We start from the raw sequence: 23,001 nt of genomic DNA on the forward strand, positions 1-23,001 counted from the left end.
TAGATTCAAGTCAGAAGTTAACAATCATTTATCACTTTATATGTAATGTTACAATGATTTCATGGTAACACAAAGTTGCAGCCAACAGAATAATAGCTCTCACCTTGCTGCTGTTTATGCTTTTGTCAAGCAGCTGAGCAAATTAGGAACAGTTACATCTAAATAAAGGCATATACACACAACTAAACACACACTGTCAGGCATAAGGGTGGACTTGGTTACAATTACTCACTCTCAGTATCAGTGTCTTACTCTTGATGTAGTAATGCTAAATTCAACATGACTACTGTTCACAAAAGATCAGGTTGGCAATTTACTGAGGAGAGTGTTGGGGCAGATTGTCAGTGGCATACATAAGCACTGGGAAATGGAAGCCACAACATTTCAAGTGAGATACCTAGAGAATGTGTCCTCCACCCAGCACAAGCTTATCAGCTGATCTCACCACTCTGTGAAGCAGCACCCTCTGGCTTTCAAATCTCATTTATCAGCATCTGATTTGAAAAAACCACAAGCTTGAATGCCAGCCATAAAAGACTGCTGCACCCTGGCAGGAGGTACTACCCTAACTAAGTAAAGACATCTTGCTGAACCAGTATTCACACAACTGTCAGCCAAGAGCAACAGGCATGGTGAAAGGTTAAGGCAGGTTCACTTCTATCTTGGTGTTGCTGCTACCCTCGGACTGTGGATAGCACTTGCTTGGGGTTTCAAGAGACAAGGGTACAATTCATCTCAAGAAAGTAATGGAGAAGATGGATCCATCATCCTATGCCACACGTAGATTTGTCTGGTGATCTGGGAAGCACATCATCAAATGGCACTACAATTATTATTTGACTTAGGAGTGCTGAGGAACCCAGCATCTGCCTATGACACATGACTTCTAGAAGCTCTAACCTGATCCAGAAGAGCAAACCCCACCAGTATGAGCCCATACTTTCAAGGTAAATGTAATCCTGCTTTCCAACTCGACTATGCAGATAGAAATCTGAAGATGTTACACTGCAATAAAAAGAATTAATGGGAAATTCTGTATTTTTTTAACCAGAATCTGCTCGATCTTTTTAAAGTGACAAAGATGTTTAAATTCGGCTGTTATTGACATTGTCTATCCCACTGTAGCAACAAATGTTGAAGCCCCAGATGGGTTAATATTTATGAGAAAGTCAACAGAACATCAAACAGAACAGGAAATAGTGTTTCCTGCCAAACTGTCTAAAAGCAGTCGTACCGTTAGCACTTGCACTTCGCTAGTATTTGCGACTGTTATCTTACAGACAGACATGAAAAAACTAAAAAATCTCCTAAGCTGAGCCCACGATAATAGCAATGAGAAAGTATTATTCCTTAGTCATGGTTCAATTTTCATTTATTTTTGTACCCTTAAGACAGAGAAAAATATTTTAAAATTGTCCTTGTTAGCTAATGCTAGCAGGATCTGTTTGGCATACTGGTTACAGGGAACACCTGGAGCTCTGACACAGGCAAAAAGAATCAGACCACTGTCATTCTGCCTTATCTTTTTTGCCCTATATATGTTAACAGCAATTAACTGAATGAAATCATAAGCTGCCTATTACTTCCATGTATTTTTCTTCAAGAAAGGAAAAAATCTTCATAAACAAGAATCAGAGGAGAACGGTGTGCTAATATGCTAGGCTTTTGGTACTGAAGGCACCCATCTTAATGTGGTTCCCCTTGAGGCACAGTTGTGTCAATACACAAAGTTGTTAAATCAAAACCTAGCATTTAACTGGACTAAAAAAAAAAAAAAAGACATACACTCCAAAACATAACACACCCCCCCCCCCAAAGAATCGCAAAAGAAACACAAATAGGCAGATTTCTAGGCAGCTCCAGCCATTAGTGATCCAAAGGCTCACGCTTAACAGCCACAACTGAAAGACAAGGAAAGAGATGATCTTCTTGTCCCTAAATATTCCCATTTAGTATCATGTACCTAAGTACTGTACCATTACATGAAAATATATCTAGTTCCACTGATTCAAGCCTCCAAGCAAAGAGGGAGGGAGGAGGGGGAGAGAGAAGAAAAAAAAAAAAGGAGGGAGGGGGGGAAGGAAACACGTGAGAGGGAAGATTTGGATTTCATTTCTTTAGTTTTAATTCCTGTAATTCTTGTATTTTAAACTATTAATAACCACACATATAAAGACTTCTTGTTTTTAAAAGTTTCATCCTTTTAACTGTCAACAGTCAGTTGATACTTGTCCTTTTGTAAAACTGCAGCTGTTTTGCCAGGGCAAAATGGCAAGGTCCACTTTGCTGCTGTTCCTTGACAGTGATCTTCCTCTTAACACCACTCTTAAAGCACATCCGCCTTCACCTCCGCACTGGTAACACAACCAAGGCTTACCAGATGCAATGCAAACTATGCAAGATGGACTCAAGAGGTGCTGCTGGGGCGACGTTAGACCCAGTTACATCAGTTGGAGCCGTGGGTGAGCCGCCACATTAAGAAGCAACCCCTCATTGCTGCAGCATACAGGTTTTATACCTCAGCTTTTCAAGCTCGAATTATAAGTCACTTGCTGACTCCCATCTTTATCACACAAACAATTCCCCAAAATAAAGAAACTCATATTTTCAAACCTGAATCCCTGCCAGATCCTTTAGGATTAGGAGTCGGGCTCTTCTGAAAAACACACTGGGAAATAATGGTAGGAAACAGAAACCCAGAAGTGTTGGGGCACAAAGACCAAGGACAGCAGCCCTTACAGCTGGTTCTAGCACATCTCAGTACCCGTCAGCATGGCATTTAAATGCCAAGTATCTCTGCTTAAAACCCCCAAAACCATGCATGCCACTTTATTCCAAGGAAACAGATGTTAGCCCTGGCAGCTACCTATTTACTTAAGTCTATTTAAAGATATGTATAAATCCATTGACACATTCACACATCAAGACATTGCATTGTCTTCCACACTGTACTGAACAGGGAACCACTGATACAGAAATTCTTTAAGGAAACAGACATAGCCAAGAGGTTCTTCCTTCAAGAAGAGTCACTACCTATTATTTGAATTATATTTTATCTAATGAACAGTCATTCAAATAGCAATTATCTATACACCACCATTTGATTAATGTAAAAGTTTACACTAAAGCTAGGAGAGAGGCATATTACCAAACCTAAACACTTTACATTGACAGTATGGGGGTGAGATGCATGGCTAGACAGAACAACACAGGATAGCTGTTCAGTGAAGAGAAGGAGCAGAGAGATTATCAGTTTGAAGAACTGGCAATGAGAATTCCTGGAAGAAGTGGGTTTTAAGATGGCATGGATGGCAAGCAAAGATAGGGTGCCTGACAGACAACTGACATACTGTTCCCTGCATACAGGGGGGCATTAATGGAGGCTCAGTGACAAGTGGGAGAAATACACAAAGAGCAACAAGGACTGAGGACTAGAAGGGGCAAGGGCAGCAAAGCAGGGAGTGAGTAGATATGAGAATGAATAAATGAGAGCAAGATAATGTTTAAGTGCAACATACAGGCCATGCCTAGTCAATTTGAAGGGTTCTCATTGCAAGAACGTTAAAAAGAAAAAAAGGAGATAAACCTCATACCAAGGCACGTTAGTTATTGTGTCCTGCTCTACTACTGCTCATCCTGCTTATTGTGACCCAAGTAACTTGGAACTTCCACCTGAAACTGGTCTGGAAACAGTTATCGCCTTACCCTTTCTGGAGAAAGGATACATAAAAGGCAAGAAGTATTTTATTTCCAACATCCACAGCAAGCTGGAGCTATCATTCCTACATAAAAAAATCATCCCATCTTCTTCCATTTCCAAAATGAGCAGACTTAAACCACTTTGATTTGCTGTGTTTCATGAGCTCCAATTCTTTTCCAAAGTCTACAGAAACACAGGAATGTTTGGGTATGTATTTGAAATATAAAAAGAAGGAGCAGGTTTCTGAAAGACACCGGAAGAAAAGTTATCATCTACCTAGACTGCAACTTTTTTTGTGTATATTAGGGATTTCGTAACGTTGCTGTTAAACCACAGGTTATTATTGGACCAGGAAAGAGGATAAGCTGAATTTCTGCTCATGTATCTCCTGAATTTCCATTTGGCAAGTTCTCCTAACCAACCTCCAAAACAGCTCTCATTGATTCCGGGGAAGCTATGAGGATAAATTCACGCAGCACTGAAGAGACCAGTATCATTCAATTCTACTTAATGTTCTATGACTTAGTTTCCACCACTGTTTGCAATTTTAGCTGTTTAATGAAATGGTGTCAGCAGAACAGAAGCACCGTACAATCAGACAGCTCAAAGAGAAAAACAACTGTTACTCATGTAAAAGGCAACTGATGCTTAAAGTGAGATGTGAGCTTTGGAACAGGCAGATGCTTTTTAGTAACTTGCTATCAGATGAGAGCTGTGTATGATATTTCACTTCTGCATTGTTACTGTAATTGCTGTTTATCCACTGCTGGAAGTCCACCTGCTACACATGAATGGAAGGAAAAAAAGTGTGCCTATATATTGACAATGGAGACATGAGATAGCTCAACACATATTTTAGTATGCATTGCAAATATGTGAATACAAAAGATATGGACCACATGATATTCTGGAATAAATATCAAAGTCTGCTCATTATTGTTTTTAATACTTACTCATCACTCCCTTTCTCTCTGCCTGCATAATCAGAGGTGTGACCCAGGACTTGTTTTCCCAAGGTCTCTCCCTGCCAATGCACAGTTGTTCTGTACCATGCGCTTTCCTGTATTTTGTTCAGCATAGCTTAAAAGTTCAAAGCCATGAAACAGCTGCATCTCAAGGATGGCCAAGTTTTGGCCCCTGAACCACTTTCAAGACTTGAGACCACTTTGAGGCTCTTCTAACTAACACAAAAGAAAAAAAAAAAAAAGCCAGGAAAAAGGCTGTACACTTCTATCTTCAGAGAGACTGATATTGCTAGAAATACCACAAGTTAATTTATGGCCTGTGAAATGTAATGGAGGCATTCCTAACAAAAGGCATCAAGCCTGTCATGTGCCGTGGTACTTGCACAGCAATGGAGAAAGCTCACTCATGGGACGGACTCCAAAGATGATTTAATTATCTAAACCAGCACAGTCCAACCAATAGCCCCCAGGCTGACTTCAGCCCATTGCTTTCACTCTAAAAGACTCAACAAGCTCTGAATACTTTCTCCTGTGCCTACTCATAGCATGGAAAGGAGTGCTGTATTTGCTTCCAAAGGGGAGAGAAGGGGGATATGGAGGACTGGCTTCCTTCCCTCCCTCAAACTGCACATACATTTTACGCAATATCTGGGCATAAGCAGCCTTTCCTTTCTCTGTTCTGCTGACTTTTTCGCTTGGACTCTCTGTCGGGGCTGCCAGGGCTTGCACAGGGTTAAAAGGGCAAGAAGGCATGGGGTGGAGAAAGGATAAGGAGGAAGCAGCAACAAGTGTCTCACACCAGAAGAAAGGGATAGAAAAAGTAGTTTCAGTGTTAGAAGCCACTGAGGCTCCATTACATGCCACTGTGGCCAGAAGATACCATAGCAGTCTTCCCCCTGCCTCTCCTCATGTCCCTTCTCCCAGAATACCTGTTCTGTCATGCACCTTAGGGGACACATCATCTGCAAACCAGAGCACCCCAATGTGCTCATTTCCCCCACCTCCAACATGCAGCAGCACCAAGCATACCTGCAGTGAAGAGTCAGGAGCCTGCAAGGGTCAGGATGAAGACACTTGCTCCTGCTCAGACACCCCACAAGGGAGTAGAAGGTCCCAAATTTCTTCCCCCACCGCACTCCCTGGCAAGTACTTGCACAAGTATCAAAGCAGTATAAACACTCCATGAACACGTTTAATACCAAACAATGCTGTCATAGATGCCAGTGATGAAATAAGTCCAGTATCCCCCATGAACACTAACTTTAATGCCCCAGGAACAGACATGCATCATGCCTGTATCAAAGCTGAGAGGAAGTAAGGGAGGTTGCATTTAAAATAGAGACATGAAACTTTTTTTAAATTTCAAACCGTCCACACAGTGGAGAGGATCTAGCTAAAAATCCAAGATAAACTAGACGTGAGAACAGAGAGAGGGTCTGGGGCAGAAAGGGAACAAGAGGGAAACAGCTGATGGACAGGAGGGAGGGGGACCACTGCAAGAAACGGGGAGGTGCAAGAAAAGCAGGGCTTGTGCCCAGCATCACAGGTGCACAGGCCCACGTTAATCCCAACTAGGCTGTACTTCAGAGTTTTCAAGTCATCAGCTTTGTACTGGTCCTATATTGCATTAATTCTAGACACAGAGCAAATGTAGAAAATGGACCAGGAGAGAGAAAGGCAAGAGGAATTAATCCTAATATCAAGAAGAAATATGAAGAAATTGGTAAAGGTGTCACAGGAAAACTGCCGGAAACCACTTGCAAATCTTAAAGGATTCCTAAAACTCATGCAAAATATAAAACTCCGGTTTGAATTTTAATGAATAATTTTTTGGAAGTCAGGGGAATTTGAGTGGGGAAGGCAGGATTTGAAATCCAGCAAGGTTTACAAACCCCACAAAATTGTCCCAGAGCCTGGCAAAAACTCAAATCACGGGAGCATCTTCTTACACTTTAGAAGTATATTTTCTTCAAACCATGCAAACCTCTCCCCCAAAAACAAGAAAAAACCCATCTAGAACAAAGATCACTGAGGAACTTGCATCAAAACACAGACACATTTAACCCATAGTTAAAGTGTTCCAGACACCTTTTGGATAAAAGATGTTTCTAGGTCTTGGCTTACCATGTGGGGAGCACAATGGCTCTGCAGAGACTTTAACTTAGTCCTAGGAAAATCAGAGGCATATGTTATGAGACACTTGAGAGTCCAGAATTTCATTCTTGCCTATAAATTAGAAGTACACTCCTCAAAATCAGCTGACATACATCAGCTTACTTCCAGTTGCAAAAGCAGGTACATCTAGCAGAAAACGTACGTGGGCAAACAATGCATTTAAATGATGACAGTTTAAAAATTAAAATCCACTATGGTTAACCAAAACCAAAGATAATAAACAAAGATTTTTTCCTTTTACTATCTTAAACATATCCAGTCATTCCAGTTTCAGAGAGAACATTTCTGTACTACTGTTGTTGATAAATAGTAACACTTTAAAAAGGAAGCTTTTTTTTTCCCTCTATCGTATCCAACTCCACTGCATTCATTAAATTTCATTATATCTACATCATTTAATTTAGGTCAACATGTCAAAGTAACCTAGAATCATGTTTGCTTTAAGTCAGCCAACATTACTCTCAAAGCTGAAAAGCCCATTTCAGCCTCAATGATAGAATCGTCTTGTACTTTCTCCACACAACATGAAGTCAGAAGTGGAGAACTACACTCGGAATTAAGGAAATCACTACAGTGTTGACAGCTTACTCAATTTCTGTACAATGCATATAACACCAACTGCACAACAGCAATAGTGGGAAGAAAATCTAGTAGTAAGCTAATTGTTAATTAATAATGAATGAATTAGTAATTTAAAATGTAATACAGTGCATTTTTTTTCAATTTTTGAGCTTTTTTTTTTTTGAGCCTGCAGAGATAAAACCTTGTTTCACAGAGGCAGCAGAAGACTCCTGTTGGAGGGAGGCATCCATCTCCATTTCCCTATATTCGCCTGGGATCCTAATGGCGGTAGCTACGGTTTGCACTGCTCTCTGCACAGTATGACCCTGCGCATGTCACAAATGTATCCAGATTCCCTCATCTGATGTATTTTTATACAAGCTTAAAGCACATCTACATTAGGTCATTTCAAAACCTTACATTGCGTTTCAAAACATGTAGTATTTGGGTTCCAGCTGAAAAGTAGCATTACAGTACCCAGGCAAAGAGGCTGGATGTTAACTCCTAGAGTACAAGTTGGGGAGGAGAGGCTGGGCAGCACCATCTCCAGTGCTCCAAGGGAACTCTCTCCCTGCATCTGTAAAGCACTGTGTAAAATTTAAGGACAAAAAAGCAACATCAACCTTTTGCCTGTGTGTATCATGGGGGAAAAAAAAAAGGTACCAGAGATGACAAGTAATCTACTAAAAATACATTTAAGCAATGTGTTTAGGTTGTAATTATGTTTCATTGACATGGGGGGGGGAAAATAATAGACTACTGCATTGTGAGCCCAGTCTAAGAAACAAAGGAGAGGGGAGGGGTGGGAAATAAAAAGAAGAAAAAATGTCCTGAGTTTCTCCTGTAAAAGAACGGCTCCGGAAAGCTTCACTGACACACATTACCATTTAGCACTAAGGCAGCTTGGTGCCCTCTTATTACACTGCTATTTGGAGCCTGTTTGTGTTCTGCCCAGAAAGGGACAACGTGAGCAGAAGTCATTTACACTAAGCAAGCACACCAAGGGCAGGCAGCTCTCAGTTTTCTTACATTTGACTGGAGAGGGAAAAGTTTGCCCATGTCAGCAATGAGAATAGTGGGGCAGACTATGAAACAGTCTTAACAGCCAGGCAAACTGTTCAGCCATATGGGGCAGGACAGCCCATGATGGGGATGAACTCGGAGATGATCGTTCTAAGGCTCTTACTATAGATTTATTACATGATCTTGGGCAGTTAGCTCCTGGCGTTTTGTTTTTCTTATCAACAAAACCAGGGATAAAGTTGGCATTTGCTAATATAAGAATACACAGTTGGTATAAAATGACAGCAAATATAATCCAGCTTCAGAAAATTATTGTTGAGTTCTGTGAAATGCAGGCAATCCTAAACTGGAATCATTACACACACTGCAAGTAAGTCTTTGTTATTTGTGTAATAATCACTTCTGTGTCACTATTTCATAGCCTTTTGACCTTGTGCTAGAGAAGTTACAAACATGTTTTGACTTCTGGAAGTGACATACGCACTGCAGAACTGCCTGTTATAAACCACAAAATATTAAAGCTTCTCTCTGCGCAACCGTCCTCCTCCAAAGCCAAGACAAGGCTTAGTTTTCCAGATTCTCCTTCTCTTTTCTACTGCTGTTCATTCTCTCCCTCCGCAGACCCCTTATTTAACCTTGTAAGCAAGAGAAAAAAGTTAATGCGGCTTCTATAAACTGAGAGCATTTTGAGTTACTCAAGCTGACTCACTTCCCATGAATTTAAAACAAAGCGTTAGTCAAGTGACAGATTAAGACAACAGTAAAAACTCTGCATTTAAATCCAAGTGCCTAGGCCTCCCTACCTACTAAATGACTGCCTGGGGTTGCATATTAAGGGCTCATTTGCACGCGTTTTTCACCAACCTGACGAATCTTTCTTGCAGCTCTCTTCATTTCTTTCCTTCGTTTTATTGTCTTCTTCAGCCTCTCTTTCCTCACAAAGTCTTTTCTCTTTTCCCCCATTTTCTCTAATGCTTTTAACTTCGTTCTAAACCATTTTCTTCCCTTCTGTGTCTCCACCCTCTCTAAGGCTCTCTTCCCTTATCTCCTTTTCCTCATTTCTGCATCAATTTAATTCCCAGTGCAGTCTCAGATGAAGTTCCTAGAATTGCTCCGGAGAAGACTTTGGCCCTTTTGTCCGCCTGCAGAGGAGGGAGCCTAGCAGCTGGAGAATGTGCAAGCGGTGCATTCTTGCCTGTGCCCTTTGCTTGGTTTGCCCTTACATCTGGGCTCCAGCAGCTGGCTGAAAATGATCAGATCCTTGTCAGGGCCACACCACTGCAAGTGTCCTTGGGATACCCCAACTGAAGGACAGCTACAAAATTACTCATCAGACACTTCACAACAAAAAAACTGCTGAGAAAGGAGACTACTTGCAAATAATGTGGGTCTTGTCTTTGAACAGGTAAGGGATGTTGCACAGGATATTAGTTAAAGATAAATTTTGGAATACAGATTCATGAACAAAGTTCACAGGTAAAATACAAATATAAACAAGTTGTTTAATACTTCAATATTGCACTGCATTCACAGAAGCTTGCTAACATCCTAAATATGCCTGACAAGTTGTCCACCCTGAGCAAACTGTAACTTATCTCAAATGCAAAGGCTTGCAAAAGCAGAACCACCAGCTCTAGGCTGCAGATAATATTCCGTTATGCCTGTGCCATGAATAAACTCTCTCTCTCCTCAACCACCAAAATGGGATGAGGCTTTCACTCTGTGCACGTGCTTTTAAGATTACTTCACCAGGCTATCACCTCGGCCTTAACCAAAGAAAACACAAAAATAAGAAAGAGCCAATACATTAAGAAGTCTGCAGGGAAACAGACAAAAATCTACTAGCTGGCCTATGAAGACTGTGCATGTACACGTATGTACAACCACACAGTCTATTTTGTATACAGCACCATGGTATATTCACTGTCTGTATAAATGCCTTACTTTGGTTCACCCTGAACAAGCAGTAGACATCAGAAAATCCTCAGAAGAAAGAAGCCTTTCACAGTCCAGTTTCCGTCTTTGGAATAGCTCAGTTAACACTGTACCTTCTCAATAAGATTAAGTTTTTAGTGTCATTTCATTCATTGGCCTGATTCTCAATGTGGAAGTCCAATTCAAGCATGGCCACGTAACAAGAAAAGGCCATACAACACGACCCTACAGTATAAGCACAGTCAAAGCTCTGCTGTTATTATCCAGGGTACCAAGGCAGTGGGTGCTCTCTGTGATGCTGTAAACAATATACATTACTCTTCTTAAGAGACTACAACATGCCACTGGAGTCATAAAAAAACCCCAACAACAGTTCATTACCTACCCAAAACTAGAAATATACAACTACAATATAAATAGAGACTTTATTATCTGTAAAGAACATACCACATAAAATACACATTAGAAACAAATGGAATCTATTCTTTCACAGAGGAATTACAGCAGCCCCAGGTAAAATAACAAAGAGAGAAATCCATTTTGTGGGAAAGAGAAAGCCATGTAATCCAGCCTTCCACTCAAGAGACAGCCAGTACGAGGTCATTGGACACCACAACTCTGTGCTTGGCTGCAGTGTGATGGAAAGAAACCTCTGCCAAAAAAAAGACACGTGGAGCAACAGCCCAATTCCAGACTGTTATTAACTTGTTTAAGTATGGAAGAGAGATGAGGAGCAAGACCCCCCGCAGCTCTTTTATAAAAACAGTGTCACAATACTTTATGTAAAGGATGAGTACTGCAGCCAGCAGTACTTAGCCAAATTAATTGAGATCTGGAAATAACAGCATAACGTGAAGTTTAGTATTAGCTAAGCAGCTAGCAAGCTGATTTCTAGGAGCACGGACTGCCCCATCCCTATTTTGAAAGCTTCCAGTGAAATATGGCTGCAGCTACAGACACAAACGAAGCAACATGTTAATTTCTCTTTCTTGTGCACAGCTATTCAGCTTTCCTGGGCAGTGGCAGTAAGCATTCATAAAGCAACTTTCAAACAAGCCTTTTCTATTAGAAGAGACAAAGAAATTCACAACAAAGTTTCAAAATACAATAAATTATTTACCTTCTAGATGATGCTGATCTATTTCACTGACTAGTTCAGTGAATTGCCTTTTCTACATGAAAGCTTAACTAGGCACTTATGGAAACAACCTGAAGTACTGCCACACACCGTTAACACCTGATAGTACCACTCCCTCCACCTACTGAAGAGCTGGGTAATTAACATAGAACGTCTTACTTGTGCCAAAGCACTGCAGCTACTACCCCCTACCAACAAGATATACGCATATATTCCACCCTCAACCTCCGTTTCCACTTTCTATCTTTCAGGGCACTACAGAAGTTCCTCTCTTATACAACACAACACCAAATGATAAACATCCTTACTTCTGCCATGCCCTTTCCCCTGATTACACTCATACTTTTTTTTCTACAAACAGATTTTTGTGCTGAATACTAGCAACTGTTTTTCCCGTATCAAATGAATAAATACGAGCAAAAGGAAAGGTTAAAGTACACAAAAGAACAAGCAATACATTTGAAGACAGTAAAGAGCTAAAAGACAAAACACTCCACTTCTCTCTAAGATAGTTAATGTCAAATAGGCATTTGATCCCTAGGCTCTTACCAAATTGCTAAGACACGAACAACCCCTACTGCAGGTGCTCTTACAAATCCTGTTGACAGAGGCCCAGCTGCAATTCAGTACAGGACCTACACGAAAGCAGTACCAGAAGGCTTAATTCTTTACGGTTTACACCCTTACACTTTCCCTACTTTGTAGTAGCCAGTTATTTGCAGACTCTCGATAGCAGCTGTGCCAACTTTCAGCACACACCAACACAAGTCAGATTTAGTATAACTGGAATATAAGGTGTTGATACATCCAGAGCAAGATGCGATGAGAAACAATGCACCTCACTGAATACACCAGATTTTTCTCTTCTGCAAGAATATTCACTTCTGGTACAAAAAAGTCAGTACAAGTTCAGCCAGAAATTTCGGGTCCTGTGGGACTTTTCTACAGTAGCAACACAACAACAGCCTTACCGCAACGGCTGTGCCACCCCAGCATCCCCCATGTGCAAGGCACAGAGGCCAGAGGAGCTTCCCTGGAAAACACGCCTCAGCAGACCTGCTGGCCCTGGCACTCTAGGCATTACGGATCCAGAGGCAACGATCGCTGCCCAGCAGAGAACATCACAGCTCCACGTGGCAGCCCCAAACCTGGCTACAGACAACCAGCAACCCCGGTTACGGCTGCCAAGGGGTCTTCTGCCTGTTAGCCAAGATACAATGGTTAATTCTGCTCATTCTTAGTTGATGTAGCTACAAAAGATTTAACCCTGAAGATAACAGCTCTGTACCCTGACAAGAGTCCTCAGCATAAGGTATTTTATAAAAATTTGCCTTTCACAGGCAACATTACTGGCAACCCAAAAAAGTATGGTAAAAAGACGGTAACTTCATTAAGTTTCCCAGAACCATACATATTCAACACAGCAAGCAACCAAGACTTCAGAACCATTGTGCCTGCTGGTGAATAAAACGTAACATCTGGAAGTCCCTAAGTGCTCCCACTGAGCAGTATAACTGAAACCAGAATTTGGCCTGGCATCTTCAAATCTTTACTTCAGTATCTTTAAAAGACCATCTTTGCAGATCTGACTGCATTTGCCTCAGATACTGAATCAAAAGCTCTGATGAAATCCAGCACCAGTACGTTTCATCAGTCAACAGGAAGTCAGACTCACAGAAGCAGTAGACAATTTTTGCCGCCCCACAACTGAAGTCTTGATGGTTTAAAGACAGATTGAATAAACTATAACTCAAATGCATGAGCAGTAATTACATACTATATTCTTAAGTTAGCAGTATAAGATCTGTTAGCAACACCTTAAAAAAAACGCTCTCCACAAGGGAACCAGACCATCAAATTCAGATTTGCTTCATCAATCTTATTCTCTGGGGTGTTTTGCATTCTTGCAGCAGAGACACAGCAGAGTACAATATACTTCTAATAGAACTTCATTTATAATACTTTCAGATGCAATTAGACAATACATTAGTTTAGCTGGTATACAGATTTAAATACACTCTCTTAGGGGACAACTACTCAGTGACTGGGCAGAGCCCAAACCAATCGTGATGGTTCCTAGAACGTTTCCACCAAAACTTCATCAGCATAGTGTATCCTGTTTGACAATGGGCCAAATTCTGATCTCTATGTGCCCAGAGGGCAGGACCATGCAAATCTGCCAGCGGTACAGTTGTAGAGACGCTTCAGGATTTGACAAGGGCTGATAGCATGTACAACCTTTGTGGGAACTCAGGAGAGACAAGCAAGTTTCTACCAAGCTTTCACATGTCAGAAGCTTGGAAATGCTTTATGAAGACCTTCAAAGCTGACTGCAAAAGCACTGCAAACCTAGTGAGGTAAAGAAAACAACTTGCATTTGGTGTACAGATAGCTAGGAAGCATGAACTGGCCGCTGCCTCCAAGCAGAGTGGCCGTTTTAGCACTGCTCTCCATTTCTAGTGGGCAAGGCCTCTCAGAAGACAGAAACAGCCCACTAACTTTGTGGGAACATAGTTGCAGAATTATTTCCCGTTTTATGCAGAGAGTGCGTGCATTGCATTTAGGCGCTGGCGTGGGGTAAACTTTGATGGGTGATAACATTTCACTTACAACTTTCCCTCTTTCAGCTTTTTAGTCTACTTCATGAACTGTGTTGCCTGAAAAACTAGAAAAGGATAATATTTATCTGAATTACATGATTCACAGAAATGATATGCTTAATCATCTAAGAAAGAGTCACTTATCTCTCATAACACATAGCTTTAAGTCCAAAGGGATCTTAATATAAAAATAGCTAATAAATGACTCGTAAATGGCCAGTGATTCAAAAAGGCTTGTGGACATTTCTGTGTGAACCCTAACAATTTGCTGTCCATGCCTATTGGCTAAAGTCTTACATACAACCACGTAAATGGAAGAAAAAATACTGTTAAAGTAGTGTGGTAATGGTTTACAGCCCTTTTGTGCTATCCCACTAATGGAGAGACATGGGGATTGAAGGCTCATGCAATGCATTTCAGAAGCAAATGCTACTAGGAAGACCAGGGTCTGCGTTTCTGCAGCACTTTAAGCCCCCTTCCATGGGGTTTCCAGCGGAAATCACCAAGAGCGCACACACATTTCAGTAGTTATGGTTATATACGAGCATGTGGGCTGTGAAGTACCTAAAAATCACGTGACTGACAACTACTTGGAGATCTGAAGTGCTCGGGTCCCGTCCCCCCGGAGCACACCAGGCTTATTTTGGCACCGACAGCGAGGTCTTCGTGTTTCACTTCACCTGCCCGTGCAAAGCTCATTCAAAAGAAAAGAAAACCGGCGAAACTCGAGAATGGAAGACAGCCAGCTCCCTCCCGAGAAGAGAGAGGGACACCAGCAGCCGTCCGTAGCGCTGAAACCGGGAGGCACGGACAGCAGGCGCGGCCGTGCCGGCGGCGACCGGCGAGCCGCCCGGGCCGACCAGCGCTCGCCCGTGCGGGCGGGGGGACCCAGCGCGGCGCCCTCCTGTCCGGTCCCCGCGGGGCTGCCCGCCGCGCCGCACCTCCCCCCGGCTCCCGAGCGCGCTTCGCACCTGGGCCGCTGCCCGCTCCCCGCCGCGGCCGCCCCGGTCCGCTCGGCGCTGCCCCGCCGACTCACCCGCTGCTGGAGCCGCCCGCTGGCGGCGGCGGCGGCCGTGGCCGCGCTGTGCCGCAGCTCCGCCGCCTGCCCCGGCCGCAGCAGGCTCCGCGTGAAGCGCCGCGTCCGTTCGCCGGCCATGGGCGCCGGCAGCCCCGCGCTCCGGCCGCCGCTCCTCGCCCGGGCCGAGGCGCCGTCAGGAAGCGGAACTGGGGGTTTCCCTCCCGCTCCCCCCGCGCGGGGGAGGTGTGCGGGGCGGGGGCCGTCCGCCGCCGGCAAGTTCGCAGCCCCTCCCCGGGGGAGCGTCGCGCCCCCGCCGCGTTCGCTGGCCATGTGCGCCGCGGCCGAGCGCCGGCCCCGGGATGGAGCCGCGGGGACGGCGCCGCTCCCACCCCGGCAGCTCCGAGGCGGCTGCGCGCCAAGGGGGCGATGGGGGCCCCCGGAGGGGGCTGGGGGAGCGGGGCGCAGGAGGGAGCCCGGGCCGGGCCAGCGCAGGCACCCCTCTTTGCGTGCATGTGGTCACCGAAGGATGCTCTTCCAGGAAGGCTAATGGGTGGGGGTCGAGAGAGGAAGAGCTGCTCTTGGTGTTAACCACTCGCCAGGGTGGGAACGTCGGCTCACCGGATGAACCTGGAGCCTGGCTGCCAGGTTTCATGAGTAATCAACTCTCTGGTCAGCCCCACCGTCCTTGGAGCTGGTGGGAAGCACTGGCCAAGCAGCAAGGGCTGCTGTGGTCCCTGCACCAAGTGAGGCTGGATGTCTACTAGTCCTTATGCCAGCTGGCGTGGCATCCCTGTTTCTTCACTATGGAAAACTCCACCGATACACTAAATAAAGTTTAGCCATTTAAGCCCACAGAAGTTACACAATAGTCACGGCTCCCCCCCCCCAGCAGAACGATCATATCTTCTGTTAGTAGCAATGCGGCTTTATTCCTTAACACCAAGCTGTAATGTGGAGAATATAGGATTGCTGTGAGAGCTGTGTCTGAATTTCTTCGCACAAGAATACTTACATTCTCCTCTGTGATGCAGAATTTTCCTAAGTCAGTTACGCTGGTAGGCATGGGAAAGGAGGCAACCATGAGTGATCACATATTTGAGTGCATGGCCATCCCTGTAAGACAAAATTGAAATAAAACCCGAGGAACTTCAGGTGTAATCCTTGACAAAGCAATGATGCTGCAGAAGTGTGAGGGCAACATTTGAAGCCGCAAAGGCGCTGAGGCACAAAACCCAAGAGAGTCAGTTAACATTTAGTTAGACTGTTGTATTAGGGAATTAAATGTTGCAAGAACTCCTGGCTTACATCCTCGCTGAGGAGCATGCTGTCTGTTTTGAGGTAGTCGGCTGTAAGCCACTGTAGGTACCAGTGTGCTATGAATTCACTGCAGCCTCTGCATAGCTCCCAGTTCTCTCCTCCAAACTTACTGAAGATATCAAAGGCAGCAATGATAACAGGACATCATAGCCCAGCATTTAAGTATTCCTCTGCAAGGAAAACATTTCCCAGTAAGGTGAATTAGCTGAAGTGTGTTAAGTGCCCCAGAATTGGTTTAAAACAATTAAAAATACTAGTCTAGACATTTCGACCATTCAACAGGTGTTATCTTGTAACATCTTGGAGATGATACTTGTTTGAAGCTAAAGCTCAGTAAGAAAGTACTACTGGATTGGAAAAGTTTTCTTGCTCTTGAGAAATTTGACACAAAAAGCCACCGAGAGATGGAAAAAGGAGACTCCATTCACCTTGCAAACAATCCAGATAAGACTCTTTATACGAAACTGCAGCCTGATGTTGCAAAGAAAAAAAAAAAAAGTAGCCTCAGTGACTCTAAGGAAGCATTCTGCCTCAACACAAATATGTAATTTGTGATAAATTTGACTGCAATTTGTTGCAGACAGCAAAGAAAACACACATTGCATCTGTGAGAAAGGATAATGAAAATTAACAGTTCCTTCCATTCAGTATGTGCATGTACATTCTGGAAAATGATTTTAAGAAAATAATCACCATAATCCAGGTCAGGAACGTGCAGCCACCCCTGGCTTTGGGCACAGTACTGTTGCTCTCGCTCAGATGTGGTCAGCTCTGTGGTCAGGCAGTAACAGCCTGTGTTCCACATGACACCTCTCTTCACAGCTATACATGGGCAAGCTAGGGGTTGAGTGAATGTGCAGATACTTGTCAGTGAGCAGTTGGCTGCTTAAATCTATTAGTAGACATCAAGAAATAAGAGACCCAGCTGTTTCTGCACCACAAACATTTTCAAGCCTGCAGGAAAGCAAGAAATATCCACAAATACTGAAATAATGAACAAAAGAGGCAGTTGGATTAAATATAACACATTTTTTATTATCATCCTCTTAAGTAAACATTCAGCAATGGTCTGGGCAAGGAGCTTTGTGAAAGATTAGCCAAGTCTGCTGCCTCTGAAATTGTCATGCATAGTGCAAAGCACAAGTGTCCAGGATTTTACATGCATATGGTTGTTTACCAAATAATTAATATGCAAATTTAATTATTTTGGTTTGTCTCAGAGTCCCTCTGTATTTCCGAAGTTTTTTAGTTTTCAGATTTCAGTCAGTTGTTACACAGGGCCACTGTACTTTCTAAGAGTCTTTCAATTTGATTTTGAGTATCCCATAGTGTAGTTAGCATGACTGCTGAAAAAAGTATATATGGTTTATCCTGTTAATTCTCCACCCCTAAAAAACTGTTAGCTTGATAAACATGTAATTAGCATTAGTAAAATAGCAGTAGCAGCAGAGTTGTAACTTTGGATATTCAGTAAGTCTTAGGCTGGAGATGTGGAGTTATAGAAACAAGTAATTCTTAAAACATAAGTTTGAAGTCTATTCCTACAGCTACTTAAGACTGACCCTAAGAGTTGGATGATTGCAGCATCACTGATGGAGAGCAATTTTAGCGCTGCCTATAATGGCTGGCAGTAAGTGTTTGGACTGGGTTTCCATCTTAAAACCAGCTTTGGATCTGGAACACTTTTTCTCCAAGTTCAGGAATGTTTGGAGCAATTATGCTTCCACTGTTAATCAGAAGCAAAATCTTGAGTTTGCAGTTGCATTAAGTAGCAAGACCATATGAGTTTTGTCTCTTTTTAGCAAGAGGATGAAAACTATTTTCACTCACAGCTGTGTGTTAGCTCAAAGAGACAATAGTTCCACTTTCTCACAAATGCAACAAAGAATCGCCTCCCCCAGTAGTCATTTCCCACAGGCATACAGCAAAACAAAAGATACAGCAAAACTCAGTTTAGGTTTGCTTCTTTAACAGGTTTGGTAACCTAACATTTCTAGTACTGGCTTTTGAAGCAGATTACAGGAATCTGTCATTTTATATACCTGTACTTGCAAGCTTACCCAGTATATTGTCTTGGTTTTCTAATGCAGAGATCTATCTAGCTTCGTTATCTGGGGATTCCAGATCATGCCAAAAGGTTACTCAGGAGTGTGAGTGTTTAAATATTTTACCTAAGTTTTCTTTGTCCCTGAAATGGTCACTAATTTGACTAGTGAAAAAGTCATTGGTTTTCTTATATCTCTAAGCTGATGCACACAAATTTCAATGCAAACATTTTTTTCATTGATGTACCACCTTCCCCCAGCCGCCTGCCTCTTCTGTCACTGTTCACCACCATAGTTCTGTACCATTATCAGCACACACTAACTGCAAAGTGAAACTAACTGCTGTGGTTTTTTATTATCTGAGCTGCAAAAAAGGTAAACATACTGTATAATGTAGCTTCATTTTCTCTTGGGCTTTGAATTTCTTCCTGTGTGCAATGAAATGAATTCTCCTGTCCATGTGGCCTTCCATAGCCTCCAGTACAGTTTTAAGTTGCCACTAAATGCTGACGCAGCCATTTGCAAAACACAGAATTCAGCAATCTCCGTCACTATTGATAGCACAAGAAAGTTAACTCTTTTAACATGATTTTAAATGCAAGTGCCTTTTAAATTGGTCCAGTAATTGAGAAACTTGTAAGACCTCACTATTCACTTCCCAACTAGTTCCCACTCCGTCTGATTTCTTACAAATGACAGCATTGCACAATCTTTAATGATTCCGCTACCTGCAGAACACGGCATACAACCAGCCTGCAGACACCTACCCTCTACAGGACGATTACGATTGCTCTTGAACACAGTTCCATCTACCAAGGCAGAACGCACCTTCACAGGACCGAGGAGTGCTTTCTCCCTCTGTAGCTGCTACCTGCACTGTGTCTGGGTTACTTCTCTAAGACTTGACTTCCCTTGGCATTTTCATTTGACAGTGGGTGAACTGACCAAATTCAAGGTGATACATCAATTTGAAGTTTTAATGCAGAGCCAACCATGTCATAGCACAAAATAATAATAGAAGGAAATGAAAACACGCAAACACAAAATATCTCCTTCAACACTCAAAAAACTACAAAATACTCTTGCAAATGCTTCTAATAGCTACATTTATAGGTCCACTTTACTGCAAAGGTTATACTCGGTAAAAACAGGCTTTTAGCTTAAAGGATATTAAGAGAAATAAGCTTCCAGCCCTTCAGATAACCTTTCTCTAAGGGACCAGGTGGGGTGTAGCTGCTTGAGTAGAAGCATCACTGGCATCAGTAGGGCTATTTTAGCAAGGCAGGTAAGAGGGTCACAGGGTGGCTCTAAATATTTCAAGATTCCTTCTATGGCCTACTCTATGTATGGTTTCTATGTAAACTTAACTATTTCTGCTAGATTTGTAAGGCTGTAGGCTGATCATTGAAGAGCTACAACTGACTGATCTGAGTGGAACTATTAATATTAATCAATTAACATATGTATGTCTTTAATGAATCAGGATCAAGTAAGTAATTAAGTGTAAACCCCAAACACCAGGCAAACCTATCCTTTTTATAAAGACTTATTACTAGAAATCACACTGCTTTGTACTTGTTTTACAGGCTCATCGAGGTCAGAATATTTTTCCTTAATTACGGAATACCAGATCTGACCTTGTAGTTAGTTACATTGCTCGGTCAAAATTCTTGTCCTTTTAGAGTGTTAAAATATAAGAAGTTGAGAAGAAAAGAACACTGCAGGAAAAAATCTGCTATATTGAAAGGACACCGTAGTATTCAAGTACACAATCTCAGTGAGAACAAAGGTGTCTACATATTTAACAGTATCTCTGACCAGGGCATGCAATCAGGTAAGTGGCCAGAAAAGTGAGTATGTCATGTGGCTCTAACCTCATCCATACTTTTGGACTCTAGAGATACACTCCTTCCCCACCCCACCCCCCAAATTTTATACTACAAGACATATTTATTAATCCAAACCAGTTGCTTTTGGGTAACTTGGCTTTGCCTTCTGACTAGAATGAGGCATAAATTGTGCATTGAAGTCAGGAGAAAAATCTTTCTCCCTCCATTGGATCAACAGCAGGCATCCCCCTGGGAAAGAAAAGGAATTATTCTTATTCCATTGAGGATCATATATTCTTGCAATAACACAGCAAGCAAAGTCACCTGCTACTTGAAGCTACAGATGCAACATGACAGGTGACCTAAGTCTATCTACAAGTGCCTCACGGGACAGGTGCAACTGCTATTTTAAGAGATAAAACTTACTACTATAGGGGACAAACAAGGAAAGCAAAAAAATTAAGGGAAAATTATTTTTATTCACAATTATACTTGGTGTAAGAGATGTAAAATGCGAAGTTGCCTTGCAGTTATTAATGACAGAGGGCACATTCAGCTGTATGGCCTCCAACTACCCTCTACAGAAGCTATAATGTTAGAGCTGCATCTATTGAAGATTTAATATTTACTGACAGTTTTTATGCGGCAACATTTGCATGGTCTTAAACTTGTATAATGTTAAATGTAAAGGGGGCACTACCTAATGGTTAAGGCAATAGTCTGGACACCTGGGTTGATTCCTATTCTGCAGAATTTATCTTACTCTGTTTGACTTTCCTCTGAAAGATGGGAAAAATAGCACTTTGCTACCTCACCGTGGATGTAATTTAAAGGTGTTCAAATGTTTAGTTCACAAGGTCCAAATGAGTAACATGGCTAGATATGGCTGTAAGTAAACATTTTTAAGAACAAAAATAGTTAATAAACAATTTAAAATAATTAACATTAAATTAGTATCAGTCTCATTCAGATCTGGAGTTTCACTAAAAATTTTTATCTAAATACTGTATTCCATTTTCTGGCCAGCTGTATAATTCCCATTAATCATTCTCCCCAATAAAAAGGTTTCAATACTTTCCCCTTCAATATGGTACAAGCGCAAGATCAGTATTGTTTATGAGACATTCAGACACTACATTAAGAACAGCATTATTGATACCTAGCTAGAACTTAAAAAAAAGTGCTTTCCACTTCAGCTGTGCAAAAGTAAACCCTTGAATTTGCAACAGCTGTATTAGCCTCTTAGGAGAAGATTCACACATGTATTTATGCACCTTTACGGAGCAGAAGCATTACTCAGTGACTCACAAGACACTCGTCTTATCCTATAAGTGCTCTGGCACCCACAGGACTACAAGTGTCTTTAAATACAGAGTGCCTTTCTTAAGTATGCAGAAAATAAAAAGTTTGGTGTTTATACATTTCACTCTGCAAAGCTGTTACGAACTCTCAGGCATGGCAGCACTGAGCAGCGTGGCCCTTCTAAGACTCATTCTTCACGTCCTATCTCTGCCGTGTCATTAGGTCCATTTTAGAAATTCTCATAAAATTCTAACATGGAAACTGCAGGAAAATCATGTCAAATCAGTTTCAAGTTTATCTTAATCACTGGATGACTGACGTGTTCTCAATTTCAAAATATTTCTCCATTATCAATTACAATTAAATATACATTGCTGAGAGACTCCATTTGGTATGACTGATACAATTTCATTCATGATTTAATTGCGACACGAAGCCACTCATAAATAGACTGAGGTCAGTTGTCATGACAAGTGCATATCCATGTCATACTTTGCATCGGTGAAATTGCGTATAATCACACAAATAAAACTATAGGTCAAGCAGGCTTTACCTTTTAAAGTAGAAATTCTACCTGTTCCACATAGCACTTGACAAGTGTGCATCATTACAGCTATCTTGCTAGTTTGAAAAACAGGCAGAAAAGTTAAATATAAAATAACAGAAGCTTAAGGTAATTCCATGTGATCACAGTCTTCATTTAGGAATATTCAGAGCACCTTGAAACTTCTGGTAAGAGCTCCACCTGCACATTTTTCACTGCACTTAGAGATGATACTAAAGGCAAGATTAATTGTCTTCATGCTATTAATTCTCACTTTCATGTCCCGTACCTCCATGGCACATATTCTTCTTCCACAGTAAGCATATTTTACCATTTGTGGAAGTCAACCAGGTCAAGATCCCGACCTTTCCATTTTTAAATGCTGTTTTTCCATGGTAGTCTATACAAAGTGTACTTGGCATTGAGGATTGCATTCCAGGAGACTTCTTTTTCTTTTCTAAACACACAGTCTGCTTGATTTTTCTACTGCCTGAAATGATTAGTAGGATGGGTCTCATGACCTCTAAATTTTATTTTAAAATGCATTTAGCCTGCTACCTCACAGGTACAAATTCCCAATGGAAATGAACTGGGGTGAGTGCTGAATGCAACCATAATTGAATGGGTAAGCTTCTTGGATGAAAGCTGGATGCTTTGCCATATTTTCCTTTTTACAAGCAGATACTGCACAAATCTTTTCCCTCATGAAAATGCAGAGCACATAGACTATAAGGTCTATGGTATAAAAATAAACAGCAAAACCAGCCAACCTCTCTTTACCTCTGCCAAACCTCTTGGGCATTGCATATAGACAAGTGCAGTCAACTCCTTTGAAAAGGTAGACAATAA

At 42.0% G+C, this 23,001-nt stretch overlaps 1 protein-coding gene across 1 annotated transcript in view; it reads right to left on the bottom strand.

The window, feature by feature from the left end:
* Positions 1 to 15,253, bottom strand: part of DOCK10 (dedicator of cytokinesis 10) — a 164,924-nt gene extending 149,671 nt beyond the window's left edge. The window contains exon 1 of the mRNA XM_050902199.1: positions 15,134 to 15,253. Within this exon, the coding sequence (XP_050758156.1) occupies positions 15,134 to 15,253 (120 nt within the window). The remainder of the gene's footprint in view (positions 1 to 15,133) is intronic.
* Between the last annotated feature and the right edge of the window lie 7,748 nt (positions 15,254 to 23,001).

Source organism: Gymnogyps californianus, chromosome 10 (genome assembly GCF_018139145.2).
Source record: "Gymnogyps californianus isolate 813 chromosome 10, ASM1813914v2, whole genome shotgun sequence".
NCBI lineage: Eukaryota > Metazoa > Chordata > Aves > Accipitriformes > Cathartidae > Gymnogyps > Gymnogyps californianus.